This window comes from Cherax quadricarinatus, chromosome 14, assembly GCF_038502225.1.
Source record: "Cherax quadricarinatus isolate ZL_2023a chromosome 14, ASM3850222v1, whole genome shotgun sequence".
NCBI classification, from domain to species: domain Eukaryota; kingdom Metazoa; phylum Arthropoda; class Malacostraca; order Decapoda; family Parastacidae; genus Cherax; species Cherax quadricarinatus.
Window position 1 is genome coordinate 6,650,161 of NC_091305.1, and position 19,614 is coordinate 6,669,774.

At 38.2% G+C, this 19,614-nt stretch overlaps 2 protein-coding genes across 4 annotated transcripts in view; one reads left to right on the forward strand and one right to left on the reverse strand.

Annotated features, from left to right (window-relative positions):
• The window catches only part of LOC128695588 (Hydroxyacid oxidase), a 52,209-nt gene that overhangs the window by 16,801 nt on the left and 15,794 nt on the right, over positions 1-19,614 (reverse strand). The window contains 1 exon segment of the mRNA XM_070084819.1: positions 2,235-2,355. Within this exon segment, the coding sequence (XP_069940920.1) occupies positions 2,235-2,355 (121 nt within the window).
• SA1 (stromal antigen) overlaps positions 17,376-19,614 on the forward strand; it is a 219,519-nt gene continuing 217,280 nt past the window's right edge. For 2 of the 3 annotated variants that reach the window (XM_070084815.1, XM_053786269.2), the window contains exon 1: positions 17,376-17,493. The gene's annotated coding sequence lies outside the window, so the exon portion shown is untranslated. Of the gene's footprint in view, positions 17,494-17,752; positions 17,772-19,614 lie in introns of those variants that run through there. The other variant, XM_070084818.1, reaches the window with a different exon arrangement.

Consider the following 19,614-nt stretch of genomic DNA (forward strand, 5'->3'; position numbering starts at 1 on the left):
GAAGAAAAAGATCATTGATAAGTATGAAAGTGGAGTGCGTGTCTCCGAGCTGGCCAGGTTGTATAATAAACCCCAATCAACCATCGCTACTATTGGTGGTACAGCTGCTGCTGCTGCTGTATCACCGTCAGCTGCTGCTGCACTGTCAGCTGCTGCTGCTGTACCACCGTCAGCTGCTCCTGCTGCTGTAGTACCGTCTGCTGCTGCTGTAGCATCATCTGCTGCTGCTGTAGCATCGTCTGCTGCTGCTGTAGCATCGTCTGTTGCTGCTGTAGCATCGTCTGTTGCTGCTGTTCCACCGTCAGCTGCTGCTGCTGCTGTAGCATCGTCTGCTGCTGCTGCTGCTGTAGCATCGTCTGCTGCTGCTGTAACATCGTCAGTTGCTGCTGTAGCATCGTCTGCTGCTGCTGTAGCATCGTCTGTTGCTGCTGTAGCATCGTCTGCTGCTGCTGCTGCTGTAGCATCGTCTGCTGCTGCTGTAACATCGTCAGCTGCTGCTGCTGCTGCTGTAGCACCGTTGTTGGTGTGGCTTATTGAGAATACCAAGAAACAATTAACCCCAGAGGATTTGCCACCCAGGATAGCCCAAAAAAGTCAGTGTCATCGAAGACTGTCTAACTTATTTCCATTGGGGTCCTTAATCTTGTCTCCCAGGATGCAACCCACACCAGTCGACTAACACCCAGGTGAACAGGGAAAATGCCTGGAACTAGTGCTCATATTGGTGAATTTAGAGCCAGTAAAGGTTGGTTTGAGAGATTTAAGAATCGTAGTGACATACACAGTGTGATAAGGCCTGTTCTGGAAGAAAATACCAAACAGGACCTACAGTACTCAGGAGGAAAAGGCACTCCCAGGACACAGTGTCTCATCAGTCATTGCTGCATCTTCAATAAAGGTAAGTGTCATTTATTCTTCATTTAGTAGAGTAGTACATGCACAATATATATTGTGCATGTACTACTCTACTATTGTGCATGTATCCTTCTCTTTGTGTGTAGGAAAATGTATATTTCATGTGGTAAAAATTTTTTTTTCAAACTTTTGGGTGTCTTGCACGGATTAATTTGATTTCCATTATTTCTTATGGGGAAAATTCATTCACATAGCGAACATTTCGCATAACAGCCAGCCCTCTTGCACGGATTAAGGTCGCTATGCGGGGGTCCACTGTATTTAGTTTAATAAAATTGAGGATTTGTTTCTGGGCAGTAATTCATGAATAGTGTAACTGAAATTTTCTAGTGATATTTTGACAGTTTATATTCTGGGATCATGCTTAAGCAATATCTACCTTGTGATTAGATTTCCTACATTAGTGGTTCACTCTGACCAGGCTTCTTGGTTGATAACCTGATCATTCAGTATGTGGGTGCTCACAGATCAAAGTTTGCTATAGGCACTAGTGATTTATTAATAAATTATATTGTCCTTTTGTGGGTAGTTAAAGGTATTTTGATAATTTCTTTAAAAACTTAGTGGAACCACCACATTTCCCATCATGTACTGCATGGGATAGGACTTTCTTTTTATAATGTACACACTCACTGCACAGACCCATTCTCTCATGTCTAGGCCAAAAATGTATCACTCACAGCATATTTGAAAGTGCTGTGTTTAAAATGTAGATCTACTCAAGTGACAATGTCATCACAGACATGGTGGTCTGGTGGCTAAAGCTCCCGCTTCACACATGGAGGGCCTGGGTTCAATTCCCGGCGGGTGGAAACACTTCGACACGTTTCCTTACACCTGTTGTCCTGTTCACCTAGCAGTAAATAGGTACCTGTGTACCTGGGTGTTAGTCGACTGGTGTGGGTCGCATCCTGGGGGACAAGATTAAGGACCCCAATGGAAATAAGTTAGACAGTCCTCGATGATGCACTGACTTTCTTGGGTTATCCTGGGTGGCTAACCCTCCGGGGTTAAAAATCTGAACGAAATCTTATCTGCGTGGGAAACAGTGTAAAGGTTAATTACTGTGCATATTATTGCAAATAATTTGTGATTTAACCAGTTCTAATACAATAATGTACCTCAAAAAGGATTAATAAATTATACATTGTGCCCCAAGAGGACTTAATGATGTCATAATCTTCATGAAAATATGATTTTATAGAGGCTTTAATGGTAATTTACCAATTTGTGGTACAGTAGTATCATCGTGTGATATATGTTTTATATAGGGCATTTTTGGCCTGAGTAGGTATAACTTATCATTGTCTTGTATCTACCTGTCTTTGTATATATATAGCTGGAAAAAGCGAAGAGTGTCAGGTGCATATTCAGCTATCTCTTCAATGCTGGATGTTGCAATGGTACTCAGGGTGAAGGCTGTTCCAATTTTTCCAGCTGCTGTTGCAACAATAAAGTAAATTACACTATGCTTAAATAAAAGTTAGTTCAGTGAAATTATGTAAAAAGTTTAAAGCTGTAAATATATCTTTTTCAGCTTTAGAGCTGCTGAATACAAAGTATGTGTGGAAAAAAAGAAACTTACGTACAGTTTAGGACATTTATTAGAGGAAACGTTAAGCCACGAGTGGCTTTTTCAGTCCTAATACAGAGATAACTAAGAAACCAGTATACAATATAGGGTGGCAGGAGTCAGGTGGTGAGCTACGTGAGGGCTGGTAGTAGTAGTACAGTAGTGGTGAGATGGGTTTGATTGCAAGGGACCTGTCAACATCATGTTACAGCAGTCCCCAGAATGGGTAATAACCTGTTGACTAGGGATTTGGATATTTGTGGTGGAACTTTCAGATTTTTTTATGGATAGTGTTACTGACAGCGATTAGGGCAGCCTTTATATACTGTAGCTGTTGTAAATCTTCTTTAACCTTTAACCCTTTCAGGGTTTCAGCCGTACTAGTATGGCTTACGCACCAGGGTTTTTGACGTACTAGTACGCCTAAATTCTAGCGCCCTCAAATCTAGTGAGAGAAAGTTGGTAGGCCTACATATGAAAGAATGGGTCTATGTGGTCAGTGTGCGTGGTATAAAAAAATTCTGCAGCACACAGTGCATAATAAAAAAAAACTTTGACCATGTTTTTGGATTAAAACAGCGACTTTGCACTGTATTTTTGTATGGTATTTATTGTTGTATTTTAGTTTTCCTGGTCTCATTTTATAGAATGGAAGACATATTACAGAAATTGAGATGATTTTGACTGGTTTTACAAAGAAAACTACCTTGAAATTGCACTCAAAGTAGCAGAAATGTTTGATTTTTACCAAAGTTCAGTAGTAAACAAATCATGCTGTGTGTCCAATACACGTCAACTGGAGAGTCTAATATTCTTTCACGAGTGCACTGATAATATTTATGCCATTTCTACACCAATGCAGTAGTCTGCATATCAGTAAATCTTCTATTTTTTGTGAGAATAAAAATTCAAAGTGGAAAGCAAAAGAATGTAAGAGGGGCCTGGGGACGTGACTAATGAACAGAGGAAATGTTATTTTAGTGCCAGGAATGTCTTTCTTGTTTATTCTGGACCCTATTCGGAAATTGGCATCTTTTGAAATTTGTGTGAAATTGGCAAAATTGCTAAATTCTGACCACTGTATTGGATAGTTGAAATCGGTAAATGGGTGGTTTCTTGTACTCATTCGATAGAAAAAATGGAGTTCTAGCGAAATAGTTATGATTTTTGTCGACAAGTACACTGGAATTGGTTGAAAATAGGGCTCAAAGTGGGCAAAATTGCCGATGCGTAAACATCGTCGAGACCACTAACTTCGTGAGAGCATAATTCTGTAAGTTTTCCATCAAATTTCATATTTTTGGTGTCATTATGATCGGGAAAAAATTCTCATAAGATTTTTTTTTTTTTTGAAATTTGGCTGACCCTGAGAACAAGTCTCTGAGAGGGCCTGTCGACCCTGAAAGGGTTAAACTGTCCAAACGCAGATCTACATTCACTCGTGTAATGCTCTGATTTTACGTGCTTTCTTATGTTAAAAAAAAAGTAGATCTATGTTCGGGGCGCTGCGCAAGTAGACGTAGATCTACATTTGGACAGTTTAAGGATTAAAGACTAATCTAGCCTCACTGAATTTCATGAGGAGTCCAACATTGTCCCTGCGTTGGATACACATGTTTCTACAGTCATTACTGTTGCAGGCATTTTTGTGTTCCCTATTTCAAGCAACCGTGACGAGTGTAGAAACTCATATCCAACACAGGGATGGTGTTGGATACCCCTTGAAATTCAGTGTGTCTAGAATAGTCATTAAGGAAAAAGACTTGTGATGGCAAAAGTCTATAAAGGCTGCACTAATTGCTGTCAGTAACACTGTCCATCAAAAATCCAGAAGTTACACTATATCGAAATTGCTAACTAACATATTACCCTTTCTGGGGACTGCTGTAATAGGATGTTGACAGGTCCTTCTCAACCCAACTCACCTCGCCACTACTGTATTACTGCTACTACTAATACCCCCTCATGCAGCTTGCCATCTGACTCCTGCCACTGTATATACTGATTTCTTAGTTATCTCCGTATTAGGACTAAAAAAGCTGCTTGTGGTAAAATATTTCCTCTAATAAATGTCCTAAACTGTACACAAGTGTCTTTTTCTTCATCTCTGTATTACCATACCATTTTTCATGAAGTACACGTTATAGTGTTTTAAAAGTATAATCTTTTTAAAATGTTTTCCAACTTTGGTAATAATAATAGCTATGTCATTCTGGCTTTATTTTATTTATTAAAGCAATTATAAACACTCAGTAACCTTGAAGAATTGAGACACTTGTGCAACACATGGGAATCTTTATTGAAGAAACGTTTTGCCACACAGTGGCTTCGTCAGTCCAATACAAAGTAGAAATGGGTAAGGAGAGGAGGAGTTCGAAGTAATCAGTCCCTCAGCCTGGACTGAACACATCGATTCCAGGTTGAGGGACTGATTACCTCGAACTCTTCCTCTTCTTACCCATTTCTACTTTGTATTGGACTGATGAAGCCACTGTGTGGCAAAACGTTTCTTCAGTAAAGATTCCCATGTGTTGCACAAGTGTCTCAATTCTTCAACTTGTTGGTTTTCAAAACCATTCACCACTTCACAAAGGACAAAACTTGAAAAATGGAAACAATGAGGTTATATTTTTATAAAAAGACTATCCATTATAAAGTAATAGGATGTAAAAGAAAGAAACTGTAAAAGAAAATCCGAGTCAGAAACTTCTTTCTCTACTTCAAAAATCTGAAGTACATCCTTTGATATTACTAAAGAGAATTCAAAGTTAAAACTACAAAAGAGTAAAAAGCAATTGAACACTTAAAACAACTTAGTAAATACCATTTTAAAAGAAATGAACTCAGTTATGTACATTACCATTCCTTTTCCAGGTTAAAGTACGTGTATTTAATTTATATTTTATACAATTTAAATTTATTAGGAGTCAGAGTTGGTACATTTTTACTGACTGACTCCAGTAACCCAAGAACTGCTTCTGACTTCAACTCCACAGCCCTGCTATTAACAAGTTAATTGAGTTCTCAGGTGAATTAATCAAAGTGCTAGAGCAATGTTCCTTTGTGACAGAACAAAAGCTAATGAATTTTGTTTGATGTATGAAAAATTACGTAGGGAGAAATCAAAGTACATGCAACAACTTTGCTTGCATGAAATATTAAAAAAAAAAAAAATAGCCAAGAAGAATGTGTGTCATAGCAGTAGACCTTCATCTGAAAATCCTGTGACTTCAATTTCAAGTATCCCAGATATCTTCCCAGAAACATCACAGATCTGTTATGAAATAGTAATCCTGACAGCCTTCAATTCTTAGACCTTCATAATTAGCTCTACAGTTCCAGTAAAATTCTAAAATTTATGACTTTGGAAATGGTAGTACTGTAACAATCTTCGTAGTACAGTACACAAATAACCTGCACATAGAAGAGAGGCGCTTACAACGACGTTTCGGTCCGACTTGGACCAATTACAGTCACACTAACGAGAAGTGGAGCAGGACGGGTATACAGTGGACCCCCGGTTAACGATATTTTTTCACTCCAGAAGTATGTTCAGGTGCCAGTACTGACCGAATTTGTTCCCATAAGGAATATTGTGAAGTAGATTAGTCCATTTCAGACCCCCAAACATACACGTACAAACGCACTTACATAAATACACTTACATAATTGGTCGCATTCGGAGGTAATCGTTATGCGGGGGTCCACTGTATATAGGCAGGAAGAGGTAGTGGTGGTGGTAGTAGTAGTAGTAGTAGTAGTAGTAGAAGTAGTAGTAGTGGTGGTAGAAGTAGTAGAAGTAGTAGTAGAAGTAGTAGTAGAAGTAGTAGTAGTAGTAGAAGTAGTAGAAGTAGTAGTAGTAGAAGTAGTAGTAGTAGAAGTAGTAGTAGAAGTAGTAGTAGTAGAAGTAGTAGAAGTAGTAGTAGTAGAAGTAGTAGTAGAAGTAGTAGTAGTAGAAGTAGTAGTAGTAGTAGTAGTAGAAGTAGTAGTAGTAGAAGTAGTAGTAGAAGTAGTAGTAGTAGAAGTAGTAGTAGTAGTAGAAGTAGTAGTAGTAGTAGTAGAAGTAGTAGTAGAAGTAGTAGTAGAAGTAGTAGTAGTAGAAGTAGTAGTAGTAGTAGTAGTAGAGGTAGTGGTAGTGGTAGTAGTGGGGAGTAAGGAGGAGGAGCCAGTCAAATACAAAGAAAGGGGAGCACTGCAAGGGAGCTAGGTGCCCACAGAGGGAGAGCAAGTACACAGAGGTGGGGGGGAAACGGAAGTGATGAAGTAAATAATGAAGGAACAGAAACACGAGACAGAAGAAAGAAAGACAACCTAGAGGAGAAAAAAGGAAAGAGGGAGAAGAAGAAAAAAGGAGGAATCAGGTTAAGTCATGGGTGTTCTGAAGTTTGGAGCAGTTTACAATGTAGTGGGAGAGGAAGGCACTTACAGAGACTAAGCCAGGATTAAGATTCATACAAGGAAAGTTGTGTATTAGAGAGGGTTCAACCAGACGGCGACTGTTAAAGTTAAAAGTAGGGAAGACAGTTTTAGCAGAAGACCAGTCAATAGGATGGCTGTGATCTCTGACGTGATCTCTTCTATGTGCGGGTTATTTGTGTATCGTTCCAGTCATGGTATTGTGCCTTTTTTTGTTATTTGTAGTGCAGTAATAAGAACATAAGAATGTAGGAACACTGCAGAAGGCCTACTGGCCCATACGAGGCAGGTCCTTATCAAAACGATCTCTACCTAAAGCCACCCAAGAAATAACTCCCGTACCCCATGACACCAATCAAACCCAGCCCCTCCCACTCATATATTTGTCCAGTCTCTTCTTAAAGCTACCCAAGGTCCTAGCCTCTATCACCCCACTAGGAAGACTGTTCCACACATCTACAACTCTGTTAGAAAACCAGTACTTACCTATGTCCTTTCTAAATCTAAATTTATCCAACTTATATCCATTATTTCTGGTTCTTACCTGGTTCGACACCCTCAGTCCTTTATTAATATCTCCCTTGTTTATGCCTGTCATCCACTTATACACTTCAATGATATCTCCTCTCATTCTACGCCTCTCCGGAGAGTGGAGATTTAAGGCTTTAAGTCTATCTTCATACGGGAGGTTCCTTACACAGTAAATCATTTTAGTCATTCTTCTCTGTATGCTCTCTAATGAGTCTATGTCCATCCTGTAGTAAGGAGACCAAAACTGAGCAGCATAATCTAAATGAGGCCTCACTAGTGATGTATAGAGCTGTAAAATAACTTTTGGACTTCTGTTACTTATACTTCTTGAAATAAATCCAAGTAATCTGTTGGCCTTGTTGTGCACACTAAGGCACTGCTGTCTTGGCTTTAGATTTCTGCTTACCATGACTCCCAAGTCTTTTTCACATTCTGTATGATCAAGCTCTACTTCACCTAGATTATAGCTTCGAGGGTTATTTTCATTACCAAGGGCAAGTACCTTACACTTATCCACATTGAACTTCATCTGCCATTTTTCAGACCAAGACATTAATTTGTCCAAATCGTCCTGGAGTTCATTGATATCCTCCTCAGAGTGAATTATACGGCCTATCTTTGTATCATCAGCAAATTTACTCATGTCACTCGTAATCCCTTCATCAAGGTCATTAATGTAAAACTGATCCTTGTGGAACGCCACTAGTGACTAATCCCCATTCAGATTTCACTCCATTAATGGTAACTCTCTGCTTTCTATTGGTAAGCCATGCCTCAATCCATGCTAGAACTTTACCTCCTATACCATGAGCTGCCACTTTTCTTAAGAGTCTCTTGTGAGGTACTCTATCGAAAGCTTTACTAAAATCCAAATAAACAATATCATATTCCTTATCACTGTCAACTGCCTCAAATGTTCTATTGAAGAACGTCAGTAAGTTTGTCAGGCAGGAACGACCTCTCGTGAATCCATGCTGAGATTCATTTATCAAGTTATGCTCTTCAAGGTGACTTCTGATAATGTCAGCTATAATTGATTCTAATAACTTGCCCACTATAGATGTCAGGCTTATTGGACGGTAATTTGAAGGAGTGGACTTATCCCCTGATTTGAATATAGGAACCACATTAGCCATCTTCCACAACTCTGGCACAACACCGGTAAGGATGGACACATTGAATACACTCGTTAATGGCTGACTAAGCTCCATCTTGCATTCCTTAAGTACCCTGGAAAACAGCTCATCGGGTCCCGGGGACTTATTTTGCTTCAGTTTGTCTATCTGTTTAATAACCATGTCCCTCGTGACAGTAATATTAGTTAACTTAAATTCATCAGGAACTAAATAATTGTTAATTACTGGAATCTCATTTACATCTTCCTGTGTAAAAACTTACAAAAAATAGTCGTTAAATAAGGAGCACATTTCCAGTTCGTTATCAGTCAGCTGTCCATTCCCAATTTTCAGAGGTCCTACTTTTTCCTTCACCTTCATCCTATACTAAATGTATAAACCTGTTTCATTTATGCTAATGTGTAACCCTTTAACTGTCCAGACCCCATATTAAATGTTTTTCTTAGTGTCCACATTTAAAAAAAAATTCTGAAATTGTAGAGAATCTTTTTCTAAGGGTAACGACACCAAAAGTATGAAATTTGATGGAAAATTTGTGGAATTACACAGGCATACAGTTAGCATTTTCAGTGCAATTTACGCATTGACGATTTTGCCCACTTTGAGTTCTACAGTAGACCCTTATATTACACAGATTTATTTGGCACATTTTGATTATTACACTATTGAAAAATTGCAGCATAATTTCATATAACACTTCATAAAATTAACTTAAAACGGTTCGATTTGTGAAAGGGGAAAAAATTTGGACTGACTCCAACCTGGCAGTACAGTACCAAGCTTCTGGAATAAATTAAACATTGCAGATGCCATCAGCTGTGCTAGAAGTGCATGGAATGAAGTGTCCCAGTCAACATTAAATGCAGGCTGGGGAAAGTTACTGGCTTCTGTAGTTAATTCTTACACTGGCTTTCCCTTGCTTGAGAGCTAGGTTCAGAAAATTGTTCAGCTGGCAAGGAGATTACCAGATGATGACTTTGAAGATATACAGGAAGATGTGAATGAGTTCTTAGAAGATGAGGATGATGATGATGAAGAAGAAGACATGAATCCAGAGGAAATGTTGGCAGAACTCGGTGCACAGATACAAGGGAGCAAGATAGAAGAAGATGAAGAACTTCAAGAAAAAAAGTTAACATTGCAGCAGTTATGTGAGCAGTTCCATGTTGTTGCTAAACTAACAGACTTTTTCACTGAAGAGGACACTGACCAATCTAGAAGCAGTGCTTTGAAATGGGGTCTAGAGCAGCTGATGATGCCTTACCGTCAGCTATATAATGTACTGTAGAGTAAAAGAAGCCAGAGATCCATTATAGAATTTATGCACACTCCAATACAACCATCAACTTTAGTACCAGAACCTTAACCATCCACTACTTCTGACAACCATCCACCTCAGCCCAGTAGGGCCACACCATGCATCTCCACTCTCTTCATAATCACTGACCTACACCAGCACTACAATTTAAGGTAAATAATATTGTTGCATTTGTAGTCTTAAGCAACAAAAACAACATTTTTATTTTTGTAAGATCTGGATGCCTAAAAAAAAAAGTTTTTTTTTTTTTTGTGGGGTCCAAGGAACGTAACCCTATTTTTCCCACAAGTTCTTCAGTTTATCTAACACGGATTTATCAAGCACTGCATTTTCAGAAACGTAACGACAGTGTGATATAAGGGTCTACTGAATTTTAAACCAGTTCCATTACTCGATCAGATTCTTAGCTGTTTTGCTAGTATGCCTTCTGTTCTATGAATTGAGCATGAGAAACTGCCCATTCAACAATTTCAGCTACCCTATAAAATGCACAAGAGTCAGTCCAAAATAAAGAATGTAGATATTCCTGATACTAAAACATATCCTTTGGTCATTAATCATGTTCCCAGGCCCCTCCTATATTACAGTTGCCTTCCATTTTGAATTGTTAATCACACAAAAATTGAAGATTTACTCTCTTCTTGGAAAATAAATTATAACTAGGAATGATTGGTCATGGTTTACAGCATCTCAGTATGTAAAGTAAAAGGACACAAGTGCAACTAATGTGACATTTTATTATGGCAACGTTTCGCTCTCCAGGAGCTTTATCAAGCCATTACAAACAATACTTGGCTTGATAAAGCTCCTAGAGAGCGAAATGTTTCCACAATAAAATGTCACATTAGTTGCACTTGTGTCCTTTTACTTTACATATTGTCGGTAATTCTACCAACTTTATTACAGCATCTCAGTAATTGAATCAGACCTATTAAAAACCCATAAATGAGACAGGGGCGTAGGGGTCCTTACCCGTCCCCAGGAAAATCTGTAACGTCTAATATTTCTGCTTTTGAGCTCAATTTCAAGCTACTTTTGCTCTTAAAATCAACCAAAATCATCTCTGTTTCAGTAATATGTCTTCAATTCTGTCAAATGATGCCAAAAAACAGCCAATAAAAAAAATATCCTAGAAAACTCTCAAAATCTTTATTTTCAACCAAACACATGGTCGGTTTTGCTTTTCCCATCATGCATTGCTTGGGGCAGGATTTTTTTTTTTACACTGTGTATATTCACTGCATAGACCCATTCTTTCATATCTAGGCTAAATTTTACTGCTCACAGCTTATCTGAGAGACCTGAGCTCATGACAGAAATCTACACGAGGGACCCTGGAATCAGTGCCGGCCACTGAAAGTGTTAAAGGAAACAAATAGTCATTTTAAATTTGCTGATTAACCCCTTTCAGGGTTTCTGACGTACCAGTATGGCTTACGCCCCAGGGTTATTGACGTACTAGAACGCCTAAATTCTAGCACCTTCAAATCTAGCGAGAGAAAGCTGGTAGGCCTACATATGAAAGAATGGGTCTATGTGGTCAGTGTGCGCAGTAACGTGTAATGTGTAACGAGAAAAAAACTTTGACCGTGTTTTTGGATTAAAACAGTGGCTTTGTATTTTCGTATGGTATTTATGGTTGTGGTCTCATTTTATAGAATGGAAGACATATTTCAGAAATTGAGATAATTTTGATTGGTTTCACAATGAAAAGTACCTTGAAATTGAGCTCAGAGTAGCAGAAATGTTCGATTTTTACCAAAGTTCAAAAGTAAACAAATCCTGCCAAGTATCCAATACATGTCAACTGGTGAGTCTAATATTCTTTCACAAGTGCACTGATATTATTTATTCCATTTCTACACTAATGCAGTAGTCTGCATAACAGTAAATCTTTTATTTTTTGTGAGAATAAAAATTCAAAGTGGAAAGCAAAAGAAATGTAAGAGGGGCCTGGGGACGTGACTAACAAACAGAGAACTTGTTATTTTAGTGCCAGGAATGTCTGTATTATTTATTCTGGACCCTATTTGGAAATTGGCATCTTCTGAAATTTGTGTGAAATTGGCAAACTTGCCAATTTCTAACCACTTTATTGGATAGTTAAAATTGGTAAATGGATGGTTTCGTGTACTCATTCGATAGAAAAAATGGAGTTCTAGCGAAATAAATATGATTTTTGTCGACTAGTACACAGGAATTGGCTGAAAATGGGGCTCAAAGTGGGCGAAATCGCCGATGCGTTAACATCGTCGAGACCACTAACTTCGTGAGAGCATAATTCCGCAAGTTTTCCATCAAATAACATTTTATTAGCAATCTTCTGTGTTAATCCAGTAATATCCCAGTCTAGAGAATACAGATGATTTGGAGAATCTTCACTGGACTAGTATATCTTTGGTTTGAAAGTACTAATTATCCAGCCTTTTTTTTATTATTATTATTTATTTATTTATTGAAACTATGGTAACATTTTCTGATTCTTTGACTATGATGCTGCAAACTTGATTATCCTTGGGTTCCTTACATTCATCTTCTGCTCTGTAGGATGGTTTTGTTGCATTTTATACTCTTCTCCATTTTTTTTTTTATTGTTTTGCTCTTTTCATACCGGAGGGTTGTATTTTGTGAAGTACTAAGCCCCTGTTAGGTATTCAGCACAAGGAGTTATGAAGGCTTGATCATCTATCTGCTAATTGTGAAACATAAGTGCTACTGAACTGTACCTGCCAGTCTTCTCATCCCCATAGTGGATTTTTTTTTTCTACAATGGTCATTTCCCACTCAGACCAGGTCTCAAGATTGAACAGGAAATATTACAGGATTAAGAACTACTGTACTAAGAAGCAGACAAGTAAAGATACTGAATGTGAATAGAAGTTTGTAAGATTTGCCTATCATCATACATGTTCATGAGACAGAAATCATCAGCAATCCTGCCACACCAGGCTTACATTTCACACTCATCTGAAAGGGCAGTAACAGCTCCCTAAGTGGTTGCTCTCTACCAACCTACTACCTTGTGGTACAGTGACCCATTGAAGGAAACACATTCATCTTTCATACAATAGCTGTCTTACTAAAAGTGTGCAGATATCACACATCAAATGACGCTCTGAACTGCAACATTCCCACCCATTCTTCAGAGTGGAGGTACTGTACTTCGCACCTCCAGGACTCTGACTTTGAGTGTTGCATTTTTTTCTATGGCAGTCTGGAAAACTTGGTTTACATTGGCATGGAGGTTCGTTGTCATTGATGAATGGCACTATACAAATTGTATCATCTGCAAACAATAAGCCTTAGAGCCTTTTACTGTACAGGACTTTTAATTGTATTATTCTTAAGAACCATTCGTTCACCTAAGTTATTTCTTTGAAAAACTTTTAGTGTGCTTCTGTCAATTACTGATGCAACTTGTGTTAACCCTCTCACTGGCCGTCATTGAGGCCGGGGTCCCTCATGTAGTTCTATGTCACAAGCTCAGCTCACCTAGGTAAGCTGTGAGTGGTAAATTTTGGCCTAGATATTAGAAAATGGTTTGTGCAGTGAGTGTGTGCAGTATAAAAAGAAATCCTCATGCAGTGCATGATGGGAAAAGCAAAACTGACTACACCTACCATCCGACTTACAACCGAGTTCGGTTCCGAGAAACCGGTCGTAAGTCGAAATGGTTGTAAGTCGAACTTTACTACTGAATATCAACAAAACATTTTTGTAATGACTTTATTTTATTGTTTTATTTTGGTATTTCATGTTTTACTTTACTTTTTATGCTGTTAGTACTGTATTTTATACTGTAAGGTTTAGGATAAACACTGTGTACAATACAAACACTTGTTTATTTCCCAGAAATTTGGCATAAAAAACACGGTCGTAAGTCGAGTGGTCGTAAGTCGAGCAGGTCATAAGTCGGATGGTAGGTGTATATGTTTGGTTTAAAATAACTTTGAGTTGTTTTCTATGGTTTTATTGAGTGTTTCTTGGTATTTGATAGAATGTAAGACAACCTATTGAAATAGAGATGATTTTGGTTGGTTTGAGTACCAAACACAGCTTGAAATTGGGCTCAGAGTAGTGGAAATATTAAAGTTTTGCCAATTTTCCTGAGGACAGGTAAGGTCCCCTAAACCCCCACAATGGACATTGTAAACCACGACCAATCATTCTTGATTTTATTTTATTATCCAGGAAATACAGTACAATACAGTTTTTATTTATGTGGTGCAAATTTTGTAGATATAAATGTAATAAGACACAAAAAGCCACTAATTATTCATTGCATTTCAGGCAAATTAATATTAATGCTTAAATGTTACAAAAGATCTAAACATCACTATTAACCCCTTCAGGGTCCAAGGCCCAAATCTGAAGTGGTGCCCCAGTGTCCAATAATTTTCAAAAAAAAAAATTTGTTATTTTTTCTTATGAAATGGTAGAGAATCTTTTTGTGAAGGTAATAAAACAAAAAGTACGAAATTTGATGGAAAATTGACGAAATTATGCTATCGTGAATTTTGATGTGTCAGCGATATTTACGAATCGGCGATTTTGCCGACTTTGACTCCCATTTTAGGCCAATTACATTATTCCAGTCAACCAAATTCTTAGCTATTTCACTAGTATTACTTCTATTCTATCGATTGAGCACAAGAAATCGCCAAGTCAACTGTTTCAACTACAAATTAAAGTGATTGGAAATTGTTAATTTGGCCAATTTAACATAAAGTTCAAAATATTAAAATTTCAAAATAGGGTCCAGAATAAACAATGTAGGTATTCCTGGAACTAAACTAACATTTCCTCTGTTCATTAGTTACGTTTTGAGGCTTTACAAATAAATTCCATTTTTATTTTTTATTCACATAATGAATTTTTATTCACACCAAAAAATAGAAGATTTACTGTTATGCAATACTGTAATAATTGTATAAATATCATCACCATATTTGTGAATGCATATTAGACCCACCAGCTGGCGTGTATTAGACGTGTGAGGTCGTTTGTTTACTCTTGAATATCGGCAAAAATTTAACATTTCTGTTACTTTGAGCTCAGTTTCAAGCCATTTCCAGTGCGAAAACCAATCAAAATCATCTCTATTTCTGTAATATGTCTTCCATTCTATCAAATGAGACCAAGAAATCGCAAATAGAACTATAAAAAACATACGAAAAAATGCTGCAAAGTCGCTGTTTTAATCGAAAAATCATGATTTCAGTTTTTTTCTCTCATACACAGCGTGCTGCAGGATCTGTTTTATGTGGTGTACACATACCACATAGATGTATTCTCTCATATCTAGGCCCAAATGTACCACTCACAGTTTATCAGAGTGAGCTGAGCTCATGACGTAGATCTACGGTTTGGACCCTGAACGTAAAGCCGTAGATCTACGGGACGGACCCTCAAAGGGTTAACCCTTAAATGGTCCAAACGTATACAGTGTATATATACGTTCGTTCGCGCAGCGCCCCGAATATTTTGAAAAAAAAAAATTGTAGAAGAAAAAGAACACACTTTTTGACATGTTTTAGAATAAAAAAAAATTAGGGTCAGTACTTACCGAGATATGAGGCCGAGAAGTTGGCACTGGATGCTCGTGTGACAGCCGAGTCCTGCTGCTTGCAGAGGTGTTGCCGATGTACCTTGTTTTCTATTTTTCATATTATTTTATGTAATTTTTATGTTCTGATAAATACAATTTGTAGTAGTTCTTGTCATTTCATAACCAATCTTTGTTCTGACACTAGTATTAGGTACTGAAATTGTACTCAAATTGTCACAGACACACTAACAGGTGGACATTTACACTTGCCTTAGCCATTTACTATTGTCTTGGAATATATACAAAGTATTCATATGTCCCAACAATGTTTTGGATATGTGGAAGTATATAATAACAATGAGGAGGAGGAGAAGGAGAAGGAGAAAGATGAATAGGAGAAGGAGGAAAAGGAGGAGGAGGAGATGGAGGAGGAGGGGGAGAAGGAGGAGGAGGAGATGGAGGGGGAGAAGGAGGAGGAGGAGGAGGAGGAGGAGGAGGAGGAGGAAGAGAAGAATAATGCATAATAATAATAATAGGTAATAATAAGTTCCCTTGAAGCATGAAAAACAAAGTCCACCCCTGACAGTGACATGATAAGATGAAATAACATCTGATAAGAGCTGACATTTGATGGGCATACATGAGGGTAGGGGAGGGTGCAACAGATAAGAAAAGATTAGAGGTGATATTTGATGAACATCGCCCTCACTTTGTTTTTTTTTTTTTATTATCACACCGGCCGATTCCCACCAAGGCAGGGTGGCCCGAAAAAGAAAAACTTTCACCATCATTCACTCCATCACTGTCTTGCCAGAAGGGTGCTTTACACTACAGTTTTTAAACTGCAACATTAACACCCCTCCTTCAGAGTGCAGGCACTGTACTTCCCATCTCCAGGACTCAAGTCCGGCCTGCCGGTTTCCCTGAATCCCTTCATAAATGTTACTTTGCTCACACTCCAACAGCACGTCAAGTATTAAAAACCATTTGTCTCCATTCACTCCTATCAAACACGCTCACGCATGCCTGCTGGAAGTCCAAGCCCCTCGCACACAAAACCTCCTTTACCCCCTCCCTCCAACCCTTCCTAGGCCGACCCCTACCCCGCCTTCCTTCCACTACAGACTGATACACTCTTGAAGTCATTCTGTTTCGCTCCATTCTCTCTACATGTCCGAACCACCTCAACAACCCTTCCTCAGCCCTCTGGACAACAGTTTTGGTAATCCCGCACCTCCTCCTAACTTCCAAACTACGAATTCTCTGCATTATATTCACACCACACATTGCCCTCAGACATGACATCTCCACTGCCTCCAGCCTTCTCCTCGCTGCAACATTCATCACCCACGCTTCACACCCATATAAGAGCGTTGGTAAAACTATACTCTCATACATTCCCCTCTTTGCCTCCAAGGACAAAGTTCTTTGTCTCCACAGACTCCTAAGTGCACCACTCACTCTTTTTCCCTCATCAATTCTATGATTCACCTCATCTTTCATAGACCCATCCGCTGACACGTCCACTCCCAAATATCTGAATACGTTCACCTCCTCCATACTCTCTCCCTCCAATCTGATATTCAATCTTTCATCACCTAATCTTTTTGTTATCCTCATAACCTTACTCTTTCCTGTATTCACCTTTAATTTTCTTCTTTTGCACACCCTACCAAATTCATCCACCAATCTCTGCAACTTCTCTCCAGAATCTCCCAAGAGCACAGTGTCATCAGCAAAGAGCAGCTGTGACAACTCCCACTTTCTGTGTGATTCTTTATCTTTTAACTCCACGCCTCTTGCCAAGACCCTCGCATTTACTTCTCTTACAACCCCATCCATAAATATATTAAACAACCACTGTGACATCACACATCCTTGTCTAAGGCCTACTTTTACTGGTACATAAACATGTCTGTGTTTGTCAAGCTCCCTGTCTAGCTGTCTATCCGTCTAGCTCTCTGTCTCAGAGAGAGCCACAAGACTGCATCATCACCTTTACTCATATCTTCAAGCAGAGTATAGCACTTTGTCTGGATTTTTTGGGTTATCCTAGGTAATTTACACTATGTATACTTGTATTTATGTGTACCTGTGAGACAGAGATAGACACAGAAAGAGAGAGACAGATATAGACAGAGATAGGCAGAGATAGACAGAGGAAGACAGAGATAGAGATAGACAGAGATACAGAGATACAGACCCTAATCTTGGGGTTAACATCACTTTCCTCTTAAAAGAGGAGTGTTGATATGACATTACATCAGTGAATCCTTGGTGTTTGCCGCACTGTTTGCTCTAGCTGGCGCTCAATTTAACTGGCTCTCCCAGAAGGTACTAAGTGGTCCCAGATTTTTTTAATACTGCACACACTGAGTGTTAGGACCCATTCTATGCTGACAAGGCATCTCAGGCCAATCGTGCCAAATTTGAAGGCAGGAAAAATAAAATGTATAAATACGTTTGGGGCGCTACGTGTAAGAATGTATATATACGTTTGGGCCGTTTAAGGGTTAACTAGGATTTCTTATGCAGCTAACAATAATCATAAGTACAATAAGAAAGGTAGCTAATAAATAAATGGTCAGTTACAAAGTATTTCTTATTACAGTGGTACCCCGGGATACGAACAGCTTAACCCTTGATTGTTTCGGCCATATATATACGTCTTACGAGCCAGTGTTTTGGACGTATGTATATATACTCAGTAATTCTAGCAACTTCAAATCAAGCAGGAGAAATTGGTAGGCCCACATGTGAGAGAATGGGTCTGTGTGGTCAATGTGCACTGTATAAACAAAATTGTGCGGCACAAAGTGCATAATGAGGAAAAAAAAAACCTCTGAATTAAAATGCCGACTTTGAGGTGTATTTTCATATAGTATTTATGGTTGTGTTCTCATTTTCTTGGTCTCATTTGATAGAATGGAAAACATAGTACAGAAGTAGAGATGATTTTGATTAATTTCAAGATGAAAACGACCTTGAATTTGAGCTCAAAGTAGCGGAAATGTTCGATTTTTACCAATGTTCAAGAGTAAGCAAATCACACCACACGTCCAATACACGTCAACAATAATGCAGTAGTCTGCATAACTGTAAATCTTCTATTTATGAATAAAAAATCGAAATAGAAAGCAAGAGTAATAGAGGGGCCTGGGGACGTGACTAATGAACAGAGGATATGTTATTTTAGTGTCAAGAATGTCTGCTTTGTTTATTCAGGACCCTATTTTGAAATTGGCATCTTTTTTAATTTGCGTGAAATTGGCCAAATTGCCAGTTTCTGACCACTTCATTGGGTAGTTGAAATCAGTAGATGAGTGGTTTCTTGTACTTGGAACAATGGAATTGGCCGAAAATAGGGCTCAAAGTTTGTGAGATTGCTGATGCGTATATATCGCCAAGATCACCAACTTCACTGGAGTGTAATTCCATAAGTTTTTGATCAAATTTCGAACTTTTGGTGTCATTACCATTGGGAAAAGATTCTCTATCATTTCATAAGAATTTTTTTTTTTTCCAAAAAAATTTGCGACATAGAATGACAGTTTCAGAAATGGGCTTCCAACAGTCAAAGGGTTAAAACTCAAACAATTATGTAAGTGTATTTATGTAAATGCTTTTGTAAGTGTATTTTTGGGGGTCTGAAATGGATTAATCTAATTTACATTATACCTTATGGGAAATATTTGTTCGGTATCGGCACTCGAACAGACTTCTGGAATGAATTAAGTTCGTATCCCGAGGTACCACTGTATTTCAAACTGATTCAATAATCTTCAGTTACTATACTGTACAGTATTGTACTACAGACTACAGTGTTTGGTTGCCTTTTGCATCAGTGGATGAGACCGCTAGTTCAGAAGATCACTGGACAATCATGAAAAATTAATTTTGTAATCTGGGAGTTTCAGACAATCAACAATATTGTATGCCCCCCTCCCCTTATTAGTTGATTAATGAAAGGGTTCACTGTACAAGTACTGAAACATTTTGAAACACACCTATTATTGTAGCAAAATAGTGTGCATTGAAAATAAAAAATGAGATTGAAAAAAAAAATAATAATTTTCATATATAAATTGAAAAAAAACATACTGTACTGCTGATGACAGGTGATAATTATCACCAATCTTAACATGCCATTAAACCTTTGATTTAAATTTTCTTTTCA